This window comes from Triticum aestivum, chromosome 1A (assembly GCF_018294505.1).
Source record: "Triticum aestivum cultivar Chinese Spring chromosome 1A, IWGSC CS RefSeq v2.1, whole genome shotgun sequence".
NCBI lineage: Eukaryota > Viridiplantae > Streptophyta > Magnoliopsida > Poales > Poaceae > Triticum > Triticum aestivum.
Window position 1 is genome coordinate 517,199,088 of NC_057794.1, and position 22,334 is coordinate 517,221,421.

General features: G+C 44.6%; 1 protein-coding gene across 1 annotated transcript; it reads left to right on the forward strand.

Moving 5' to 3' along the window:
* Positions 1 to 2,024: 2,024 nt before the first annotated feature.
* Positions 2,025 to 14,149, forward strand: LOC123061843 (protein RNA-directed DNA methylation 3). Its single transcript, XM_044485128.1, has 22 exons — positions 2,025 to 2,330; positions 3,872 to 4,110; positions 4,192 to 4,347; positions 4,771 to 4,929; positions 5,002 to 5,085; positions 5,778 to 5,845; positions 5,953 to 6,348; positions 6,710 to 6,758; positions 6,836 to 6,988; positions 7,293 to 7,433; positions 7,510 to 7,570; positions 7,668 to 7,826; positions 7,899 to 7,935; positions 8,072 to 8,130; positions 8,422 to 8,467; positions 8,974 to 9,023; positions 10,504 to 11,772; positions 12,149 to 12,190; positions 12,277 to 12,402; positions 12,484 to 12,537; positions 12,655 to 13,539; positions 13,743 to 14,149. The coding sequence occupies exons 1-22, from the start codon at positions 2,075 to 2,077 to the stop codon at positions 13,895 to 13,897; spliced, it is 4,644 nt and encodes a 1,547-aa protein (XP_044341063.1). The 5' UTR covers positions 2,025 to 2,074; the 3' UTR covers positions 13,898 to 14,149.
* The last annotated feature ends 8,185 nt before the right edge of the window (positions 14,150 to 22,334 follow it).

The window sequence follows — 22,334 nt, forward strand, 5'->3', positions numbered from 1 at the left end:
CTAGGGACACTCTGTTTGTCTATGTATTCACACATGTACTAAGTTTCCGGTTAATACAATTCTAGCATGAATAATAAACATTTATCATGATATAAGGAAATATAAATAACAACTTTATTATTGCCTCTAGGGCATATTTCCTTCAATATCATCACAGGGAAGGTGGTTCGGGTGTCGGTGCACATTGTGGCAGAAGTCACAACCCTAGACCTATTAAATCCCTAAGACAACAGCACACCTCAGTCATAGCCAAGAATATAGCTACAACGATCAATAAATGAAGAAACCATGCAATAGCAATTGTCTGTCAATATGACACTTTCATGCCCAACTTGCTAACATTCTTATCACTAAGACATGGCTACCCTAGTGAGTCAATCACAACTCTTATCACTTGAAATAAAGCCCATGAACCACACCAATTTATTGTACGATTCAGGATTTGAAAGCTAATCAATGTTCACACTAATTTAGAAAAATACAAAAGGATTAATGGACACCTTAGGCGTACATATATTCAAAGCACACACCCAAGTTTGAAAGCTAATCAACATTCACATTGATTTAGAGAATACAAAAGGGTGAATTGACACCCTAGGATGTACATATTCAAAACACACATCCAATCGGATGCTTCCAAAAATCATGAGAAAAAAAATCATATTCATGAACTCTTTACTTTGTTAATCCCCTTCCCTGTTTGCATGGTGCACCCCTACATGAGAAGAAGTTAAGCAGCTTTGTAAACATGCTCCAAAAAATAGTGCTACCAGTTTTAGATTCTAACATAACACACAGGGATGGGGCATAGATTATGGCAGTACATAATATGGTAACTACAGATCACAACAACTGTTTTATACACATACCATTTAATTGGGAGGACAGCTATGGATCCCGCCCAACAGGAGAAGAAATTTTCTCGCCAAAATGTATCTAGCGTGGGAAACTAAATATTGTGCTACCTTGAAAACAAAGCTAATTTCGTGAAATCAGGAATGAACCCTGAGCAGCGACAAAGAAAAGAAGCTAACTTGCACCATAATTTGCATCCAAATGAAGGGGGGGGGGAGGAGGATGCTGGGAGGTCCCTCATAGGGTCATACGAGGAAGAAGCCCCCCACCATGACGTGCTCCATGGCGGCTGGGTCGGAGCTCCATGCCCCCTCACTCGCCAGCCGAAATGGACCTGTGAGGGGTCCGACCACCATGTTCGTAAAGTCCATGATGTGAATCCTCCTGTGAGGTGGGATCTGCCTTCCTTACTCCTGTCGTAGAACATAGTTGCATGACCACGATACGATGGTAGTAGTGCTCTCGACATGGTGGATCTAGCCTCCGCCTCACCCGTTTCGAGAAGGGTGAGAGAGCAGCGGTGGGTGCAAGCGCCGATGGGAGAGAGGGTGGGGGCGGTGCCGGGGTTGGGTGAGAGGAGATCGGCGGTGCAGGCTGGGGGCGACGGCTGGTTTGGGATGGGAGAGAGAAGGAATCATGAGGAGAGGAAGGCTGGCGGCGGCGGCTGGTTTAGGGTTTGGGAGAGAGGGAGAAGAGGCAGCTAGGTTTTCCATTGCGAACGTTCGGGCCTTTTATATACCTCCTGGTGAAATGCTGAAAATGCCCCGACAGGGGCTCGGATATCAGGGCACACCATTTCCAATCGACAGCTCATAACACACGGGTAAAAATCCGACGACAGAGGTGCATCGAGCCTACGAGGATCATGTTGTAAACCGGATCTGACGGCTCAGGAGGTGCGGTGATTTTTAGGGTTTGCTTTTACCCGCCTCTTAACTTTTGGGATTGCGAGAGAACCCCGGGGCCCGCACCACCTACCACCATCGCTTGTTCCCTCCCCATAAAGCACAATTACAAACAAAGCGAGGGGGGCATCTGAAAGAGGCCACACCTCGGAGATGGCGCCGGGGGGGTCTCCTGGTTAAAACCCTGCCCTCCTCCACCGCACCGCGACACCTGCCGTTCCTCCTCCCCACCCCACCCCCATTCCCCACTCCCTCCCCTCCCCCCACCGGGCCCACCCCCACACTCGCTCTGCTCCCCTCCGCTCCGCCCCACAATGGCGGTGAAGGGGAAGGGCAAGCAGATCGCCACCGACGACCCGGGCTCCTCCTCCGGCTCCAAGCGGCGCGGCGCCGGCGCCGGCCGCGGCGGCGCGGGCCCCTCGTCCTCCTCCGCCAAGCGCCGCCGCGGCCGCTCCGGCGTCCTCCAGTTCGTCGACGACGCCGCCGGCGTCGACGACGAGTACGAGGAGGACGAGGAGGAGGAAGAGGAGGAGGAGGAGGCGGAGGAGCTGCAGGACGACCTCGACGACGGTACGGGACCACGGATCGGCTTTCCCGAGGCGGCGAACCCTGCCCGCGTTGGTTCGGTGGCATCGATTAGTTGGTTCGGCTGGGGTCTAGGGTTCGGAGCAATGCATTCTTCGTTGTGCTTCGATGTCCTTGTTAGGTCTATCTGCTGATTGGGGTTTTTTAGTTTGTCTTTGGTTGGGATTTCGTTGGTTGGGGTTTTTTTGTTTCCCCATCCTTTAACAGCGGCAATCTCTAGATAACCGCGTCAAAATTCATCCTACCCCCAGGGTTGCATTTTAGAAGCCGTAGAGTCCGGTCATGGGATCCCAACCAATAGATGTCCAGAAGTTTTCGTTTTTAAGGTGTTATGATGCAGGGCCAATTGATTCGCGGTATCGAATTTTCTTTTTCTTCTGGGAGTGGAAGGTTTCTAGCAATTTTGGGAAGTGAAGTGATGATATGTTTACTGGCGCGGCATGACTACAAAGGGGGGGGGGGGTTACGATTTGTTGCTTCTCCTTTTGCCTGAACCACCTGTTAGGAAAGCTCACTTACAATACAGTTTAATGATACACAAGTTTGCTTGCGTACCATAATGTACTGGTGTAGTGTCAAAAAATGTCTTACATTATGGGACGGAGGGAGTACGTGGCATTGAGTTGGTAACCGTTGCATTAGCCATCAGGGATAGAGCATGTCTTGTATATATTGTATTATGCGTCGTTGATGGTTGCCACAGCAGTTTGGATTTTACATGAACCATTGTAATAATGGTTTTAAGATACATAACTATGTTAGCTTTTGCACTTCATTGGAAGTGGGTCCTAATTGAGTTGTTTTCATGCATGAAGTTTGTTGTGAGTTACTAAGTCGGACATGTTAGAGGTCATCGGGGCCTTTTCCTTTTACAATGATGGCACACATTTAGGGGCTCATATCAAATTCTGCAGATTTGCAACTTTTTACAAGCACACAAGGGGCAAAATTATTAAATTCATGTTTGGGCACTTGCCCTTGTTTGTCTGTAAGGTGATTTTTTCATAAAAATATGAAATAATATCAGATTATAAGGGTGACATGTTTTTCGTTCATACTTTTTTCAGTAACCAAGGAGTGAATAATATTTATAGTTAGTTTCATCTGCTGGCTTTTGTGGTGCATAGTGAGGACTCTGTTTATAACTTTATAAGTTGTCACCTTGTGGTCGATCAGGTATCAAGGTGCCCGGGTTGCTGCCCCGCCTTGCTCGCTGTAGTAAAGATAAAAAGGGGAGAGTGGGAAAAATAAAATGGCAAGGGAAGAGAGAGGGATAGATGGTGGGAGGCGAAGGGAGAGGGTGAAAAAGAGGAGAGGAGGCGGGGGGCATGTGGGGTGATTGTAAATAACTGGTTTTGATGTACAGGGTCCATAGACCGGTTATAAAGTTGACGTTTTCTTTTGAACAATTACCAGGGAGTTGTAGGTTCTTGTCCTTTCTAGGCACCAACCATCAGTTTACCTTCACCATCCAAACAATTCTTTTGCAACTTCTGCTGATGTCATCCCACTGATGAACATTGCAGGTTTCTTTACTGCGGGGAGGACAAAAGGTGTAAGAGTTGAAAGGTCACACCCTCTTCCATTTCTTGGAAATGTAAAGGAAGAGGAGCTGAGCGGTGATGAACTTGAGCAATTTATCAATGACCGTTACTCTAATCGTGTGAGATATGCCGGTTATGGTGGCTCTACCGAACAATATGATGATGATGAGTCTACCATGGATGGTGTAAAAGATCCTATCATCTGGAGGGTCAAATGCATGGTTTGTGATTGCTAGATGTTTTGACTTTATGATGTCCTAGCATTTAATAGCCGGACACTTATTTATGTAGCTGCATTTCAGGTTGGGCGGGAGCGCCAAATGGCTTTCTGCTTCATGCAGAAGTTTCTTCATCTGCAAAAGTTCGGTACCAAAGTGCCAATTATCTCAGCATTCTCACTTGATCATGTGAGAGGATCTGTTTTTGTTGAAGCTGAGAAGGCTTGTGACGTTACTGAGGTACGTAGTTTGATCCTTCCATTAAAGAATAAACATATCCATGCTCCTAAGAACAATTTAAACAACATGAGATGATGTATATCCAGCTATGCATTACACTATGTGGTATCAGATGATATTGGGTGATACTTCAACATCAGATTTGTTAAAGGTTTAAAATGTCTTGTTTTCTCTGTGCATTGCAATTCATTTTTCCTTCTACTTCTCACACACTCCAATTCAATTTTCTCTTTCATATAAATTAATAAAATTGGAAGGTCAGAATGGAGAATAAATGCTTCTCATTGGATATTCGAAAAACAAAATTTGTCTTTGACAGTCGATAAAGTTTTCTTCCCCTGTAAGATTTGCCCATTTATATGCTGTACAGAATTTTTTGGTTGCAAAATGACCCACTGACCATATGTGCACCTCTTGCTACAGGCATGCAAAGGATTTTGCGATGTTTATGTAAACCGAACTAGTACTGTCCCAGTAGCTGAAGTTCGTAGCTTGCTATCAACTCGTGCAAAACCATTTGAAGTTTCTCCAGGTACATGGGTGCGCATGAAAAGTGGAAACTATAAAGGAGATCTAGCACAGGTATCATAATAGGGGTGTGGGATATCTTAATATATTCTCAAATTCTTTGTTCATCAATGCCATTTCTTTTAGGTTGTCAGTGCGGATGATGGGCGGAAAAAAGTGTTGATAAAGCTTATACCAAGAGTTGATCTCCATGCTATTTCAAAAAAATTCGTAATGCTCTTACACCTGTGTCTGCATCCTATATTTTCATTATTGCAGTAAAAGCTCTGGAACTTTTTTATTGGCTTGAGTTCAATTTATGCCTGCTTATGCCATCTGATTTTGTAGTTTGATAATACTTCCTGTAGCTGCAAACTTGTTTTGTTGAATGTGTTGCCTGTCAATCATGAGATTATGTCTGCAGATTTTTACTATGTATTGGTCTCTACTTCCTGTAACTCTTGCGTCGCCATTTGCCAGCAGTGATGAGCTATGTACTGCATTTAAGTTTGTATTTATCGGGGGCTTTAGCATCAAGCTCAGACCTTTGTCCTAGAAACTTGATTTTCATATTATTTTATAGCACAGGAGAAATTATGACACGTGAGCCCTTGTGATGTGTATTGTCTGTGATACCATGTGACCTGAATGTTTAATTCTATTCATGTGCTTGTTAACAACTACTTCCTCCAATCACGAATATAAGGTGTTATAACTTTTTTCTGAATCGGATTTCTGTAGACACATTTTTAGTGTGTTTGTTCACTCATTTCAGTCCGTATGTAGTCCATATTGAAATACCCAAAACATCTTATATTTATGAACGGAAGGAGTATTTCTTTTCACTTCCCCTTTGCATCTTGTATGGTTGACAGTTGGAATTACCACTACGGGACTCATGTTATCTGCGTTGGCTTTTGCAGGGTGGTGCTATTCCCCTAAAAGGTGCGGCAGTTCCTGCGCCGCGACTAATCAGCTCGCAGGAGCTAGAGTAAGTGCTTCTGTCCAATGTTTCTTTGTCCCACACCCAGTAGCCTTCTGCTACCATTTGTTTCTAATCAGGCTCTGCCATTGTTTCCATGATCTTGTTGATTCTAGGTTCTTTGGACCTCATATCGAAAGTAAGCGTGATCGTCAGACTGGTGATGTTTTTGAAGTGCTTGATGGTCTGATGTTCAAAGATGGTTTCCTGTATAAGCGAGTTGCACTTAGTTCTTTGATTTACTGGGGGATACAACCAACGGATACCGAGATTCTCAAGTTCTCTTCTAGTCCAAGCATTAAAAGTTCTGCCGATGACATGGATTGGGTCTCCGGCATCTATGGTCATAATAAGAAAAGAAATGTGCCCAGAGAACCGGATATGAAGAAATCAGCATCTTCTAAAGACAAAAGCTCCAAGGCATCAAATCTTAAAGGTTCCACTTCTACTGAAAACTGTGATGATGATGATGATGATGCTCAATTCAACCTCCACGATCTTGTAACCTTTGGGTGAGTCTCTGTTTTCTGGTCTTTATTCACTAGTCACTATCAACTATTCCCTCTGTTCCAAATTATTTGAAGTTCTGGCTTTGTCCTAAGTCAAACTTCTTTAAGTTTGGCCAAGTCTAGAGAATAATGTATCAACAGCCACAGCGCAAAATCAGCTTCACCATAAAAATGTACTTTCGTAATATATATATATATATATATATATTTGATGTTGTAGTTATTAGCACATTTTCCTATAGACTTGGTCAAATTTCTTTTAAGTTTTGACTTGGGACAAAGCTTGAACTTCAAATAATTTTGAACGGAAGGAGTAAGTACTTGCTACAGGATGCAATAATTATTTCTATTTCTTAATGAGCAGCCGAAAAGATTTTGGAGTGATTATTGCTGTTGAGAAAGATGGTTTTAAGGTAGTATTCTTCTCATGCACTCTCGAGTTCCGCATTTTTGGGTAGTACCATTCTAAGAATGATTGGTTGTGTCGTAGATTTTAAAAGGTGGCCCTGAAGGATCTGCTGTGACAGTTAGAAAGCAAGATATTAAGAAAGGAATTGTAGACAAAATGTTTACAGCTGTTGACCATCAGAACAAGTCAATATCCATGAATGACACTGTTAAAGTTCTGGAAGGACCAGTTCAGGTGAAATTTTTATTTCCATTCAATCAGGAGTTTGCTATGATGAAGTGTCTTATTTTCTGGGCAGTATGTGGAACTATGCATGTTCTTCTTCTATTGATAACATTTGACTAAAATAATTGGTGTATTGAATGTACTTTTGTCAAGTATCTGCTAATTGTTCCAACCTTGCAGTTTGTAAGATGAGTTTTTGTTCTACTAACATGCTCCATAGCTGCAAATTATGATTTTGCAGTTCCTATAATTATTTAGTAAACCAATTCCTTCCGTCTGGCACCTTTTTGATCTGTTTGATGTTATCTTGCAGGGCAAGCAAGGAGTTGTTAAACACTTGTATATGGGAATACTTTTTATATATGATGAAAGCGAAAGTGAGAACAGTGGATTTTTCTGTGCTCAGTGTGGGTCATGTGAAAATGTAAAGAAAAGGAGGGACGTGACAAATTCGGTATGTTTGATGCACTATGTCCACTTGTCAATGAATCAGAAAGGTTCTTTTGGTCACTTTGTTTTTGATGTATCAGGACAACCCTATGTTCTCGGAGTCAGCTTTCATATCATCTGAGCAAAATGAACAACGAAATAGTAAGTGTTCCATGATTTTTTTTCTATGTATTGTCATTTGAAGTTTGATGTTTGTCAGCAGAAGTTAAGTTCTGTTCTGATTTCCTTGATCATACAGATGAAAGGCCTTACAGGGCACCCAGAGAACAACTCTTCCAAGTCGGAGAGGTGCTGCGTTTTCGAAGGGGTCCTTTGAAGGGTTATCTCTGCCGTGTAGTTCGGATATTTAGAAATGATGTAACTGTTAAGCTAGATTCTCTACTGAAGATTGTTACAGGTTAGTTCGTAAGTATGCTTGTACTGGAGCCATTCTATGGACAATGCCTTACTCTTTTGTATTATGTTGCAGTGCAAGCAGAGTTTCTCTCAGTCCCAACTAAAAGAGGGTAAGCAGACAAATCGTGTTTCAAGCTTCTCTTACTTATTGTTGCTTGTTTTAGTGACATTGTGACTGCATGAGTAGTCATTGATGTATAATTTCATTTCCACATTTGCTTCTCATTGTGTTATATGTCACACCAGGGATAACTCGTCCAGTGCTCCATCTGGTAATTTTGGAACTCAGGATACACCATTCACCGGTAAGTTTTTGTTCATATGTATACCAGTTATTTCTACTTGCTAGATTAGTTTCTATTGCGTGTACAAGGGAAAGTGTTGCCGATCTTCTCCAAAACTATTTGCGGCGGACCTACTGCCTATAATGAGACCATCTGCCCAGTCTGATTGAGTTTTTAAGATGTGAGAATTGAAAACTGAATGTAGAATTGTTTATAAGGTGTAGAAGACTTTTTTTAATTATAGCACCTCATAAGTTTGGTCTTGTAATACATTCTTTTTGTTACTTACATTGATTCTAAATTTATGTTCAGAAGCTGCTAAAACCTCATGGGACAATGGATTTGCATCTCTTGGCAGGTTTGTTTCATATTTTTCAGTTCCTTGCTGGTTTCTTTTAAACAAGCCAAACTGGGTTGACTTGCTAATGGTGTTGTGAGGTTGACTTGCTAATGTAATTGTTACCAACCATGAGAAAAAGGTTGCTAAGGGTAGCAACCTTAACCTTTCGTTGAACTTACTTTGTCGTTTTTGTGTAATGCTATCATTTATATGCAATTATATTTTCATGTAGTTACGTTCCAAAATATAAGGTGTATATTTTTTTTTGAGAAGTCAATCTTCTCTATGTTTTGAGCAAGTTTATAGAGAAAAATATCGATATCTACAATGCCAATTCAGATCATTATGTTCATTATGAAATATATTTCATATTTATTTATTGCTGAATGTTGATATTTTTTCTATAAACCTAGTCAACTTACAGAATCTGTACAATATCGCTTGGAGGAATAAATGGCCTGTGTACCTATTATTTGCATCAGTACTAATTACCAGTCACATAATAGTTTTATTATCTGCTGCAGTGATTCTTGGCAACCTTTTTCAAGTTCTGCGTTACCAGCCCAGAATGCAGGTAATATCTAGTTTTAGGCCTGCCCTTCGCCATCCTATTTGGTAGCATGGTTGGGAGCCTCCCTTTTTCGTATAATTTGGAGCTTCATTGATTTTTGTGTTGTTTGATCACAATGATGGTTGGGAACCTACATTTTACGCCTTTGCACTAGGGGGTTGGGGATATATTATGTGTAGTTGATACATGTATAAAGTAGTAATGCATACAATAATTGTCCAATATTCAAAGGCAAGTTCTTATTTGATGTTCTTATACCCTCTAGATTAATCTTTACACCTCTTATCTTCTGTCAACCACACTCCATCAGCTATGCTATCTACTAGGGTTTACTGGATGTTGCACGTGTAACACCATGCTCTACTCATGTCAAGAGCTTGTTTGTCCCCTGATTCATCTGATCATAAGGCTACAGAGTACTCCCTCCGTCTGGAATTATTTGTCGCTCAAACGGTGTAGTAGTATCATTTATGGTAAAGCTGCAAGTGGATAAAAAACTGCATGGGTTAGGCCATAGGGGACTTGCTTCCGAGGAAAGGAAAACTCGGGCTTTAAAACTGGTTGGCACTGGATTTTTCTAGATTTGGATGCCTGACATCCTATTTGTTACCAACTAGCCTTCTCAATCTTTGCTTTGTGCATAACTACGTGATTTTGCTGTGCACATGCCCACACAGTTAACAGACAATTTTGCCCTCTCTTTATGTCACTGTTGAGCTGCATCATGTGGTATAAAACAAAACCAGCAACGCAAGTATGGCTTCAAATTCCAAGTCATGATATTAGCTATAGAAATAAGTTTAGTCCAGAATATCAAGGTTATTTCCATTGTCTGATTTGCTCAGCTAGGGTGGGTGGTTCAGTTTCTGTTTATAAAAAAGCAGTTGGTATCACCCCTCCTCTGTGTGTTGGTTGTGTTATCAGTAGAGTCCAGATAACTGTGGACTGAGGGTAGATATATATGTCGTAAAATCTGTGATACATTAATACTGTGCCTGTAGTGTAGCAAATAATGTCTTGCATATTGGTTTCTAATGGGTGTAACTGGTAACTTTTTTTTTTTTGCATCTTGAGGTTTTTATAGAAGGGGAGCCTTGGCGCAGTGGTAAAGCTGCTGCCTTGTGACCATGAGGTCACGGGTTCAAGTCCTGGAAACAGCCTCTTACAGAAATGTAGGGAAAGGCTGCGTACTATAGACCCAAAGTGGTCGGACCCTTCCCCGGACCCTGCGCAAGCGGGAGCTACATGCACGGAGCCTTGGCGCAGTGGTAAAGCTGCTGCCTTGTGACCATGAGGTCACGGGTTCAAGTCCTGGAAACAGCCTCTTACAGAAATGTAGGGAAAGGCTGCGTACTATAGACCCAAAGTGGTCGGACCCTTCCCCGGACCCTGCGCAAGCGGGAGCTACATGCACCGGGCTGCCCTTTTTTATCTTGAGGTTTTTATAATTTTGCTGATTCAGTAATTTCTACATCTTTTTCAGATGGAGAAACAGAAGCTGATCCCTGGTCTAAGAAACCAACATCTTCTGCTGATGGTGATTCTGATCCATGGGGTAACAAAACAACATCTGCAGCTGTTGATATATGGAACAACAGCACTGCACAAAAGGAAAGCTCCACCGACAATGCCTGGGGTAAAGAAGCCGGAGGTGGTGGATTTGATGCTGGTGGCAGCTCTTGGGGTGGAGGAGCAGTCAACAAGGATAGTGAAAAGAGTGGCAACTGGGGTGAGGCATGCAAGCAGGTGGACACGGCAACTGGTGGTGATACAGATCCTTGGGGCAGTAAGGTCAAAGAAGTAGTTATGAAAGAAGCAGATAGCTGGGAGAAGTCATCATGGTCACCAGAGAAGAAGTTGGAGGGTGATGATCAAGGATGGGGCCAACCTTTTGGCAAGTCAAACCAAGATCAAGAAAAAGGCACAGTTCCGAAGGACGCAGACAAGGGTGGGTCTTGGGATACCACTGTTGCTATTTGTGTCGGTTCAGATGATAATGATGCCTGGGCTAAATCTGCTACTTTGCCTGTTGCTCAAGATGATGCCTGGGGGAAGTCAAAAGAGTCAGGCCAAAACAGCGGCTCTGGAGGCTGGGATACTGTTGCTGTGGGCCAAGGACAAGATGAAGCATGGGGCAATCCAAAAGATTCAGGTGCCAAGTCTGAAGAAACAAATAATGGAAGTGGGAACTGGAACAAAGCTGGCTCATCAGACCAAGTTGGTGGCAGTGATTGGGGTAAACCGAAAATTTCTGGCGGTGCTGGTTCATCAAGCTGGAACAAGGGAGAGGCAGCTGAGGGGGATAATCAGAATAGCACCTGGAGCAGACCTGCTGGAAACTTTGAAGGTGGCCGTGGGTTCGGGCGAGGACGTGGGAGAGGCCGGGGCCGGGAATCTTGGGATTCTGGTGACAGAAATGACCAAGAAAGCTGGAAGGGCTCATGGCGTAATGACAGTTCTGCAAAGCCCTCTTGGGGGTCTGATACACAGGTAGGTAATGAAGGTGGAGATTCTGGTGGATACCGGGGGAGGGGAAGAGGGAGGGGCCAATATGGAGGACGAGGGGGAGGAAGAGACAATGGTTGGAGAAATGGAGATCGAGGTAGTTCTGAGTTTGGAAAGGAAAGGAGCAGTAGTGATACACCAAACTGGGGAAACAGTCAGCCTTGGAGTGCCAATGAAGGCACCAAGCCATGTGATGAAAATCAGACTCCCGCTTGGAATTCCTCAGAGGATAAAAAACTGTCTGGAGGTGAGCAGCCTCATTCAGAGTTGTAGCTTTATTAATGATCATTGTTGGTAAATGTGTACTTCTATGTTCTGGATCACATATATCAAATCTGATATTTTCCATCAAAAATTCCGTCAATGCCATACATATATTAATCTCGTGCTACTTTAATGATATTCAACAGGAATACACTAGTAAATATCTCATGCTGCTTAGAATTGTGCCTCTTTTATTACTCTTGATTGACTAGTTGACTGTGAGTGTTGGTAAAGCACACATTGATCCTTGGCTTTAGCAAGATGGCTTCTATTGCATGTGCTGAGTATTGATGGTATTTAAAATCGTGGCACAAGTACTCGATATGCTGCAAGTCTCACTCTTATATGCTCTTGTGTAGGCGAGCAAGGTGATCCTTGGGCGAGCAAGGTGACTGCTAAAGGTGATGAAGATATAATTGGAATAACCATTTTGTATTTGGTTTGATGCTTTGAGCTATAGTTATGTGCTGACTTCTGTATCTTGTAGGCCAAGAACAACAAACTGATGCTTGGTCAAGCAAGGCTGCAGGTGCTGAGAACAATGATTGCTGGAATACGAAGGCGAAAGAGTCTTCCTGTAACACTGGGGCAAAATGGGAGGATGCTGCATCAGGTAGTTCTGAAGCAAAGTTATTCTTTTTTGCTCTATATTTGATGTATGTACCACAAGCTTATCTTTTGTTCTCATGTTTAGGTGAAAAACAACAAGATGATCCGTGGTCAAACAAGATCAGTTCTACTACTAAAGGTGCTTAGGACTAATTCAATTGATCATATTTGATACCCTGCTTGACATTTGGGCTAAACTCCTGATTATATTTTCCTTGTGGCACCTTGCGGTGCTTGTATTTGATCCTCTCGGTAGGCAAAGAGCAAGAAACTGATCCGTGGGCAAGCAAGGTGTCTTCTACTGCAGCAGAGGAAAAAGCTGACCCCTGGAGTACTAAAGGGGGCAATGGGAATGATGGGGGTTGGAACAATGCTGGCTCGTCTTCTTGGGGCAAACCAAGTTCCTCAAGTGGAGATCAAGAACCTGCTTGGAACGAGCCAAAATATGGTGATGATAATGCTGGATATGGTAGGGGTGGATTTGGACGTGGGAATCGTGGCAGAGGCAGGGGAAGGTTTGGGGACAGTGGATCTTCATGGAATGGAGGAGGCAACACAAATGATGGATCAGGTGGAGGAAGGTCTGAAGATCAGTGGAACAGTAGGGATTCCGATGGTGGCAGAGGAAGGGGCAGAGGTCGCTTTGGTCGAGGTGATCGCTATCAAGGTAACAACTTTGGGTCAGGAGACGGGGATGGTGGCAGTTGGGGCTCTGGCAGGGGAAACAGAGGCCGTGGTGGTGGTTACAGAAACAATGGAAATGACAACAATGAGGGAAGGGCCTCCAGTCAAGACCGCGGTGGTGGCTGGTCTCACTCTTCTGCTTGGAATGCTGATAAAAAGGGAAGCGCTGAAGACGATCAATCTTTCTCAAAGGGCAAGTCCAGCTGGGGGAGTGACAACAACGGTAGCTGGGGAGCTCCAAAACCATCTGGTGGTGATGATCAGGCAGGAAAGAAGGATGGAAACAACACCTGGAGTCAAAACAAGCCATTTTCTGGCGATGGATCCTCTATCCTGGGCCAGTGGGCTCCTGCTGGCGGCGCCACCGCTGGTACTGCAGGATCTGCAGGCGGAGGAGGATCATGGGGAAAGAGCAATGAAGATAGCTGGAATTCTTCAAAAGGAACTGGAGGCTCAGGTATGACCACTAAGGATCCTTCACCGCAAAGAGTGAAAGAATCAATTTTGTTTTAGCTTAAGTGCTTTTGCCTTTTTTTGCCCCCTGGAGTTCATCAATTTTCTCCCACCTCAGTCTGTTCAATGCCCCTGTCTATTGACATTTCTTATGCTAATCTTACAATCCAATTCGAAGCGCTAAATCTCTCTCCCGTGCCATTTCAGAAGGTGGTTTGAAGAAGGAAGGATCCTGGGACAAGGCTGAAGGGAGCGGGAGCCAAGGCGGAGGTGGCGGCAGTTCTTGGGACAAGGTGGCCAGTGGCGGATGGGACAGCAACAAGGGCGGGGATGCCGGCAATGGTGGTGGCAGTGGGTGGTAAGCTTGTTCCAAAATCAGCTGTGCCTGATTTTGGCGTGTACATAAGGGTTAGCGCTATGCAGGTCTCAGCGCTCTAGCACTTTGTGCTGGTTGGTTCCATTGGCCGTGCGACCTGAACCTTTAGAAGAACATGGCCTAGCTGGGCAAAACGTCCCCTCATGCTGGCAGTAATATACTAGTAGTGCCAGCAGAACGTTTCGTGGTACCTGCAGTAACTTATAAGTACCTTAAATCCTATCGTGTCTGAGATTTCCATGTGGTCTTTGCCTGGTTGCTATTGCTATGTGATGGCGACGCCCTAGGCTGGATGCAAGTGTATTTTTCGCAAGTACTCCCTCCGTTCCAAATTACTGTTGCAGCAATGGATGTATCTAAACTAAACTACATCTAAATACGTCCATTTCTGCGACGAGTAATTCGGAACGGAGGGAGTAGCTCTGAGCTTTTTGTGAGTGTTATCATTTCCATTGGCTTAGTTAGATTCTCTACTGTCTACGGTGACTATGTGGTTTTTAAAAATAAATTCATATGAAAAACACATTTGAAAACTAGAATCCTGATCTGTTTTCCCCCTACATGTTCATCTCTTTAGTGTATCCTACAAATGAAAATTACTTTGGTCAAAATTTGTGGATATAAAGAGGGCATCTAAGTGCATGATGGATTATCATTTTTTCAATATTTTTGGAGGCTTCTTACTATGTAATTCTATTGTTATTTTAAAAACTCGCTCTGTGGGACCTGCGAACTAAACGTCCAAACTCTGTTATATGGGCTATTTTATTCTATTTTGGGCGGGTTGAAGATGAGATAACTCGGTTAATGTATAACACATATTTGTAGAACACTAAATCCAATCCAAGCTAGATTAGCTAGGCAATGCTTATGATTCAAACTCTGTTTTATTTTGGGATGGAGATCCCATTACCTTTCTTGTTCGGGATGTAACCATTATCTCAAATGAATAAAGTGCACCACAAGGCATTTCCCTCAATAAAATCCAATTAACAATGCCACTTTCTTTTAAAATTTGACTACTATTTGCAAAACATGCAAATCTGTATTTCTTGAATTATGCAATACATATCTGAGACTAGATTGTGAGAGAGCGAGACCAGAAATTTACTTGCACTCTGTTGAAGTTGGGCTTAAATAATTCCTAGCTAAATGATGTCTTCGGTTGTGATTATCCATTTTTGCGGTACCTATGTACTTTCGACTTCTTATTTTTGAGTTGTTTAAGCTGGACATGATACTGTGCAAATTCGAAAAAATAGTCTTGGAAAAGTTAAAAAAGCACTTTTACAAAGGGTTGGAGCAAACCTTTGAGTTTGAGCTGACGGGGTGAATCACAAAATCTCTTGAAAAACATTTGGGGACGGTGCGTCCGCCGGTCGCGTCCCACCCGCGCATCCCCCAACAAATTGAAGCGCGACACATAAGGTGCGGGGTCCCACCCCTTGTCCTGTTTTCTCCCTCATCTTGCCCGAGACCACCTCGTGCTGCGCTGCATCTTTTTTCTCGGTGCAACCTCCTTGACCAGGCCCGACAGCATCTCGCCGGAGATGGCTGACCCCCCCTCGAGCCAATTCTTCCTTCGCACGGGCGTCTTCCCTATTCGTGCCGTTCTCCTGCAAAAGCGAGCGAGGACAGAGGAAGGGGCGCTGCGAGGAGTTGCGACGGCGGCATGTGGCGACTGCGGGGACCTCGATGGCGCGACAGGGATGTGAACCCCGGTAAATATATAATACATATTTGTAGAGCATTAAATCTGATCCGGCATGTTAATTTCTTTCAAGATTCCACATCTATTTACAACACATGCATTGCTATATTAATTGAATGTATTCCACAATACATTAGTCATCAACCCATACACCTCTAAAAAATCATTTTAAGTTGTCCTATAACTTTTGATATGTGTGGAAATGGAGAAAATGATAAACGTAAAAAATTCGCAAGCCATGACATTTACCCAAACTGAAGCAAGAATGTATTCCTCAAATTTCTTGAGGGTCAATGTATTGGTACCATTTTAAACATTCATTTATTTATCTTAGTTATATTAACCTGCAAAATGCACAAGAGGGAGCATAATTCTTTTTATCAACTTGCAAAATGCATATAGTATTTTTTAAACTCGTAAAACACCTTTTTATTCATTTGTTATCAACGTTACACCGTTCAATAAATGAGTACAATTGAGATCATGAGCAACAGAGTTGGCTGTCCAGTATTCATGCTCATATACCACCTTTGCAAACTCCTGGCGAGGTAATGCGAACCGTTAAAATCCGCTTCTATAATGGATCGGAAGAATACCTGTTGCTTCTACTCCCTTTGTAAACCTTTTAAAGACCTTTAGGTCACTACCTACCTTCTAGATCACTAAAGTAGTGACCTAAAAGGTCTTACAAAAGATTACAAAGGTAGTAATAAATAAATAAATCCAACAACCTGCATTTCCTCTTTCATAGTGCTGACCACCTCCATACTATCTCAGACTAGTAGACTGCCCGTGCGTTGCAACGGGATTTTAAAAATTTGTATTTGTTACATGTCAAACGAAAGATAATAATTGGCAACAAATGTCGACATCGGTAGATCAATGAAACAAAGATGACCAGTAACCGCTGCACCGTCCGGTGAAGTACCACCGCGCTCCTAGCACCCGAACCGTCGCGTACAGAGAACCACCTTCAAGAAGGAATGCGACGACGACGCCACTGCTGCCCGGACAAGTCCTAGGGTTTCCCTCGGTACGCAGAGGACAGTGGGGAAGGCGTATACCCGAGGACCTTTAGGGAGGTCCGGCGGCGCCTGCAGGCGGCACCACGTCGATGCCGGACGAGCCGCCAGGGATTTCACGAACCCAAACACAACCACCACCACCCCCGACGATCTGAAGTGTACCAACCAACCTGCCGCCCACCAGCCTTTCCCACCACGTTCACTGAACCAACTTCGTCGTCTCCTGAGGCCACCGACACGAGATCTGGAGGAGGGAAGAGGAGCCAAGGGGCTCGGGGGCATCCACAACTCAGCCGACGAGAGGGGACAACCTTCGCCGCTGCCGCGAAGCCGACCAGACGTGATGACAGGGGCCTACCAGGCCCCTACTGGCCCGACCAGGCCCAAATGGGTTAGGGCAGCCCCTGGTGCCACACTGCAACACGTCGGCGGACAAAGCCGCCACCACCCGCACCCCCCAATGCCTCGCCACCACCACCAAGGAGCCACACCGCCGCACATCGGACCGCCGGCCCGCCCCAACCCAGATGGGGCCCAAAATGGCCTAGATCTGGGCGGAGTGGACGCCGCCAGCCAGCCGCACCACCACGCGCCTTGCAGCCAACGGCCGCGCCGCCGCATCAGGGGCACCCACGGCCCGCAACGCGCAAGCGGGGAAAGAACGGCCTGCCTTCGCCCGAGGAGCGCCACCACCATCAGCCCCCCACCCCACCCCCAATGCGCGAGCGGGGAAAGAACGGCCTGCCTCTGCCAGCACCGCGTGGGAATGACCTGGCGGACAACGCCGGCGGCGGCAGGGGGGAAAGACGGGGAGGGGTTGGAGGAGAGGGGGGGGGGTCGGGGATTCGCATGTCGCCCACGAGGGGGGAGGGGCGAGCGAGCGAACAGATCAAATCAGTGTAGGACGTTTTTCTTAGGTGCTTGAAACCATACAATTTATCATTTAGAAACACTACAGAAAAACACATCTTCTAGAACATACTACTCCTACCTCTCTTGTGATAGGTAGATATATCAAACCTTGATAACATTTATTGTTAGAATTTTATTGCCATTTATTTTTATTTTTATCATAAGAGAGGTAGAATGGCTGTGCGTTGCCACAGACTTTTGGAATATTTTGTTAAAGTTATATATAAACATAATGCATGTTAAATTTCACATGTATAGAAAAGATAGCACGAGTGCAATCGAGTAATAATTAAAATCCACTTCACTTGCAATGTAAGATGGTAAAAAAGGTAATTTGACGATGTATACATAGAGCGCGATGATTCCACTAATAACCTATTGTTGGAAATATGCCCTAGAGGCAATAATAAAAGGATTATTATTATATTTTCTTGTTCATGATAATTGTCTTTTATTCATGCTATAATTGTGTTATCCGGAAATCGTAATACATGTGTGAATACACAGACACCAATATGTCCCTAGTAAGCCTCTAGTCGACTAGCTCGTTGATCAACAGATAGTCATGGTTTCCTGACTATGGACATGGGGATGTCATTGATAACGGGATCACATCATTAGGAGAATGATGTGATGAACAAGACCCAATCCTAAACATAGCACAAGATCGTATAGTTTGTTCGCTAGAGTTTTTCCAATGTCAAGTATCTTTTCCTTAGACCATGAGATCGTGTAACTCCCGGATACCGTAGGATTGCTCTGGGCATACCAAACATCACAACGTAACTGGGTGACTATAAAGGTATACTACGGGTATCTCCGAAAGTGTCTGTTGGGTTGACACGGATCAAGACTGGGATTTGTCACTCCGTATGATGGAGAGGTATCTCTGGGCCCACTCGGTAATGCATCATCATAATGAGCTCAAAGTGACCAAGTGTCTGGTCACGGGATCATGCATTACGGTACGAGTAAAGTGACTTGCCGGTAACGAGATTGAACGAGGTATTGGGATACCGACGATCGAATCTCGGGTAAGTAACGTACCGATTGACAAAGGGAATTGTATACGGGGTTGCTTGAATCCTCGACATCGTGGTTCATCCGATGAGATCATCGAGGAGCATGTGGGAGCCAACATGGGTATCCAGATCCCGCTGTTGGTTATTGACCGGAGAGCCGTCTCGGTCATGTCTACATGTCTCCCGAACCCGTAGGGTCTACACACTTAAGGTTCAGTGACGCTAGGGTTGTAGAGATATGAATATGCAGTAACCTGAAAGTTGTTCGGAGTCCCGGATGAGATCCTGGACGTCACGAGGAGTTCCGGAATGGTCTGAAGGTAAAGAATTATATATATGAAGTGCAGTTTCGACCAACGGGAGAGTTTTGGGGTCACCGGTATTGTACCGGGACCACCGGAAGGGTCCTGGGGGTCCATCGGGTGGGGCCACCCATCCCAGAGGGCCCCATGGGCCAAAGTGGGGAGGGGAACCAGCCCATAGTGGGCTGGTGCGCCCCCCTAGGCCCACCCCATGCGCCTAGGGTTGAAATCCTAGGGGTGGGGGGGCGCCCCACCTTGCCTTGGTGGCTACTCCACCCTTGGCCGCCGCCCCCCTAGGAGATCCCATCTCCTAGGGCCGGCGCCCCCCCTAGGGGAGCCTATATAAAGGGGGGGGGAGGGAGGGGGCAGACACACCTTGAGTCTTGGCGCCTCCCTCTCCCCTGCTACACCTCTCTCTCTTGCAGTATACGGCGAAGCCCTGCTACTGTGACGCCCTGCATCCACCACCACGCCGTAGTGCCGCTGGATCTTCATCAACCTCTCCTCCCCCCTTGCTGGATCAAGAAGAAGGAGACGTCACGCTGACCGTACGTGTGTTGAACACGGAGGTGCCGTCCGTTTGGCGCTAGGATCTCCGGTGATTTGGATCACGTCGAGTACGTCTTCCTCATCCCCGTTCTTTGAACGCTTCCGCGCGTGATCTACAAAGGTATGTAGATGCAATCCAATCACTCGTTGCTAGATGAACTCATAGATGGATCTTGGTGAAACCGTAGGAATTTTTTTTGTTTTCTGCAACGTTCCCCATCAGTGGCATCATGAGCTAGGTCTATGCGTAGTTCTCCTTGCACGAGTAGAACACAATTTGTTGTGGGCGTAGATGTTGTCAACTTTCTTGCCGCTACTAGTCTTATCTTGCTTCAGCGGTATTGTGGGATGAAGCGGCCCGGACCGACCTTACACGTACGCTTACGTGAGACTGGTTCCACCGACTGACATGCACTAGATGCATAAGGTGGCTAGCGGGTGTCTGTCTCTCCCACTTTAGTTGGAGTGGATTCGATGAAAAGGGTCCTTATGAAGGGTAAATAGAAGTTGACAAATCACGTTGTGGCTATTACATAGGTAAGAAACGTTCTTGCTAGAAACCTTTTGCAGCCACGTAAAACTTGCAACAACAATTAGAGGACGTCTAACTTGTTTTTGCAGCAAGTGATTTGTGATGTGATATGGCCAAAGTTGTGATGAATGATGAATGATATATATGTGATGTATGAGATCATGTTCTTATAATAGGAATCACGACTTGCATGTCGATGAGTATGACAACCGGCAGGAGCCATAGGAGTTGTCTTTATTTTTGTATGACCTGCGTGTCATTGAGAAATTCCATGTAAATTACTTTACTTTATTGCTAAACGTGTTAGCCATAATAGTAGAAGTAATAGTTGGCGAGCAACTTCATGGAGACACGATGATGGAGATCATGGTGTCATGCCGGTGACAAGATGATCATGGACCCCAAGATGGAGATCAAAGGAGCTATGTGATATTGGCCATATCATGTCACTATTATTATTTGATTGCATGTGATATTTATCATGTTTTTGCATCTTGTTTACTTAGAATGGCGGTAGTAAATAAGATGATCCCTCATAATAATTTCAAGAAAGTGTTCCCCCTAACTGTGCACCGTTGCGATAGTTCGTTGTTTCGAAGCACCACGTGATGATCGGGTGTGGTAGATTCCAACGTTCACATACAACGGGTGTAAGACATATTTACACACGCAATACACTTAGGTTGACTTAACGAGCCTAGCATGTACAGACATGGCCTCGGAACACAGAAGACCGAAAGGTCGAGCATGAGTCGTATAGAAGATACGATCAACATGAAGATGTTCACCGATGTTGACTAGTCCGTCTCACGTGATGATCGGACACGGCCTAGTCAACTCGGATCATGTTATACTTAGATGACTGGAGGGATGTCTATCTAAGTGGAAGTTCATTGTATAATTTGATTAGATGAACTTAATTATCATGAACTTAGTCTAAAATCTTTACAATATGTCTTGTAGATCAAATGGCCAATGTTGTCCTCAACTTCAACGCGTTCCTAAAGAAAACCAAGCTGAAAGACGATGGCAGCAACTATACGGACTGGGTCCGGAACCTGAGGATCATCCTCATAGCTGCCAAGAAAGATTATGTCCTAGAAGCATCGCTAGGTGACGCACCCGTCCCACAGAACCAAGACGTTATGAATGCTTGGCAGACACGTGCTGATGATTACTCCCTTGTTCAGTGCTGCATGCTTTACAACTTAGAACCGGGGCTCCAAAAGTGTTTTGAGCGACACGGAGCATATGAGATGTTCGAAGAGCTGAAAATGGTTTTCCAAGCTCATGCCCGGGTCGAGAGATATGAAGTCTCCGATAAGTTCTTCAGCTGTAAGATGGAGGAAAATAGTTCTGTCAGTGAGCACATACTCACTATGTCTGGGTTACATAACCGCTTGACTCAGCTAGGAGTTAATCTCCCGGATGATGCGGTCATTGACAGAATCCTCCAGTCGCTTCCACCAAGCTACAAGAGCTTCGTGATAAACTTCAATATGCAGGGGATGGAAACGACCATTCCTGAAGTATTTGCAATGCTGAAATCAGCGGAGGTAGAAGTCAAAAAGGACCATCAAGTGTTGATGGTGAATAAAACCACTAAGTTCAAGAAAGGCAAGGGTAAGAAGAACTTCAAGAAGGACGGCAAGGGAGTTGCCGCGCCCGGTAAGCAAGCTGCCGGGAAGAAACCAAAGAATGGACCCAAGCCCGAGACTGAGTGTTTTTATTGCAAGGGAAGTGGTCACTGGAAGCGGAACTGCCCCAAATACTTAGCGGACAAGAAGGCCGGCAAAATGAAAGGTATATGTGATATACATGTAATTGATGTGTACCTTACCAATACTCGTAGTAGCTCCTGGGTATTTGATACCGGTGCAGTTGCTCACATTTGTAACTCAAAGCAGGAGCTGCGGAATAAGCGGAGATTGGCGAAGGACGAGGTGACGATGCGCGCCGGGAATGGTTCCAAGGTCGATGTGATCGCCGTCGGCACGCTACCTCTACATTTACCTACGGGATTAGTTTTGAACCTCAATAATTGTTATTTAGTGCCAAGTTTGAGCACGCACATTGTATCAGGATCTCGTTTAATACGAGATGGCTACTCATTTAAATCCGAGAATAATGGTTGTTCTATTTATATGAGAGATATGTTTTATGGTCATGCTCCTATGGTGAATGGTTTATTCTTAATGAATCTCAAGCGTAATGCTACACATATTCATAGTGTGAATGCCAAAAGATGTAAGGTTGATAATGATAGTCCCGCATACTTGTTGCACTGCCGCCTTGGTCACATAGGTGTCAAACGCATGAAGAAGCTCCATACAGATGGACTTTTAGAGTCTCTTGATTACGAATCATTTG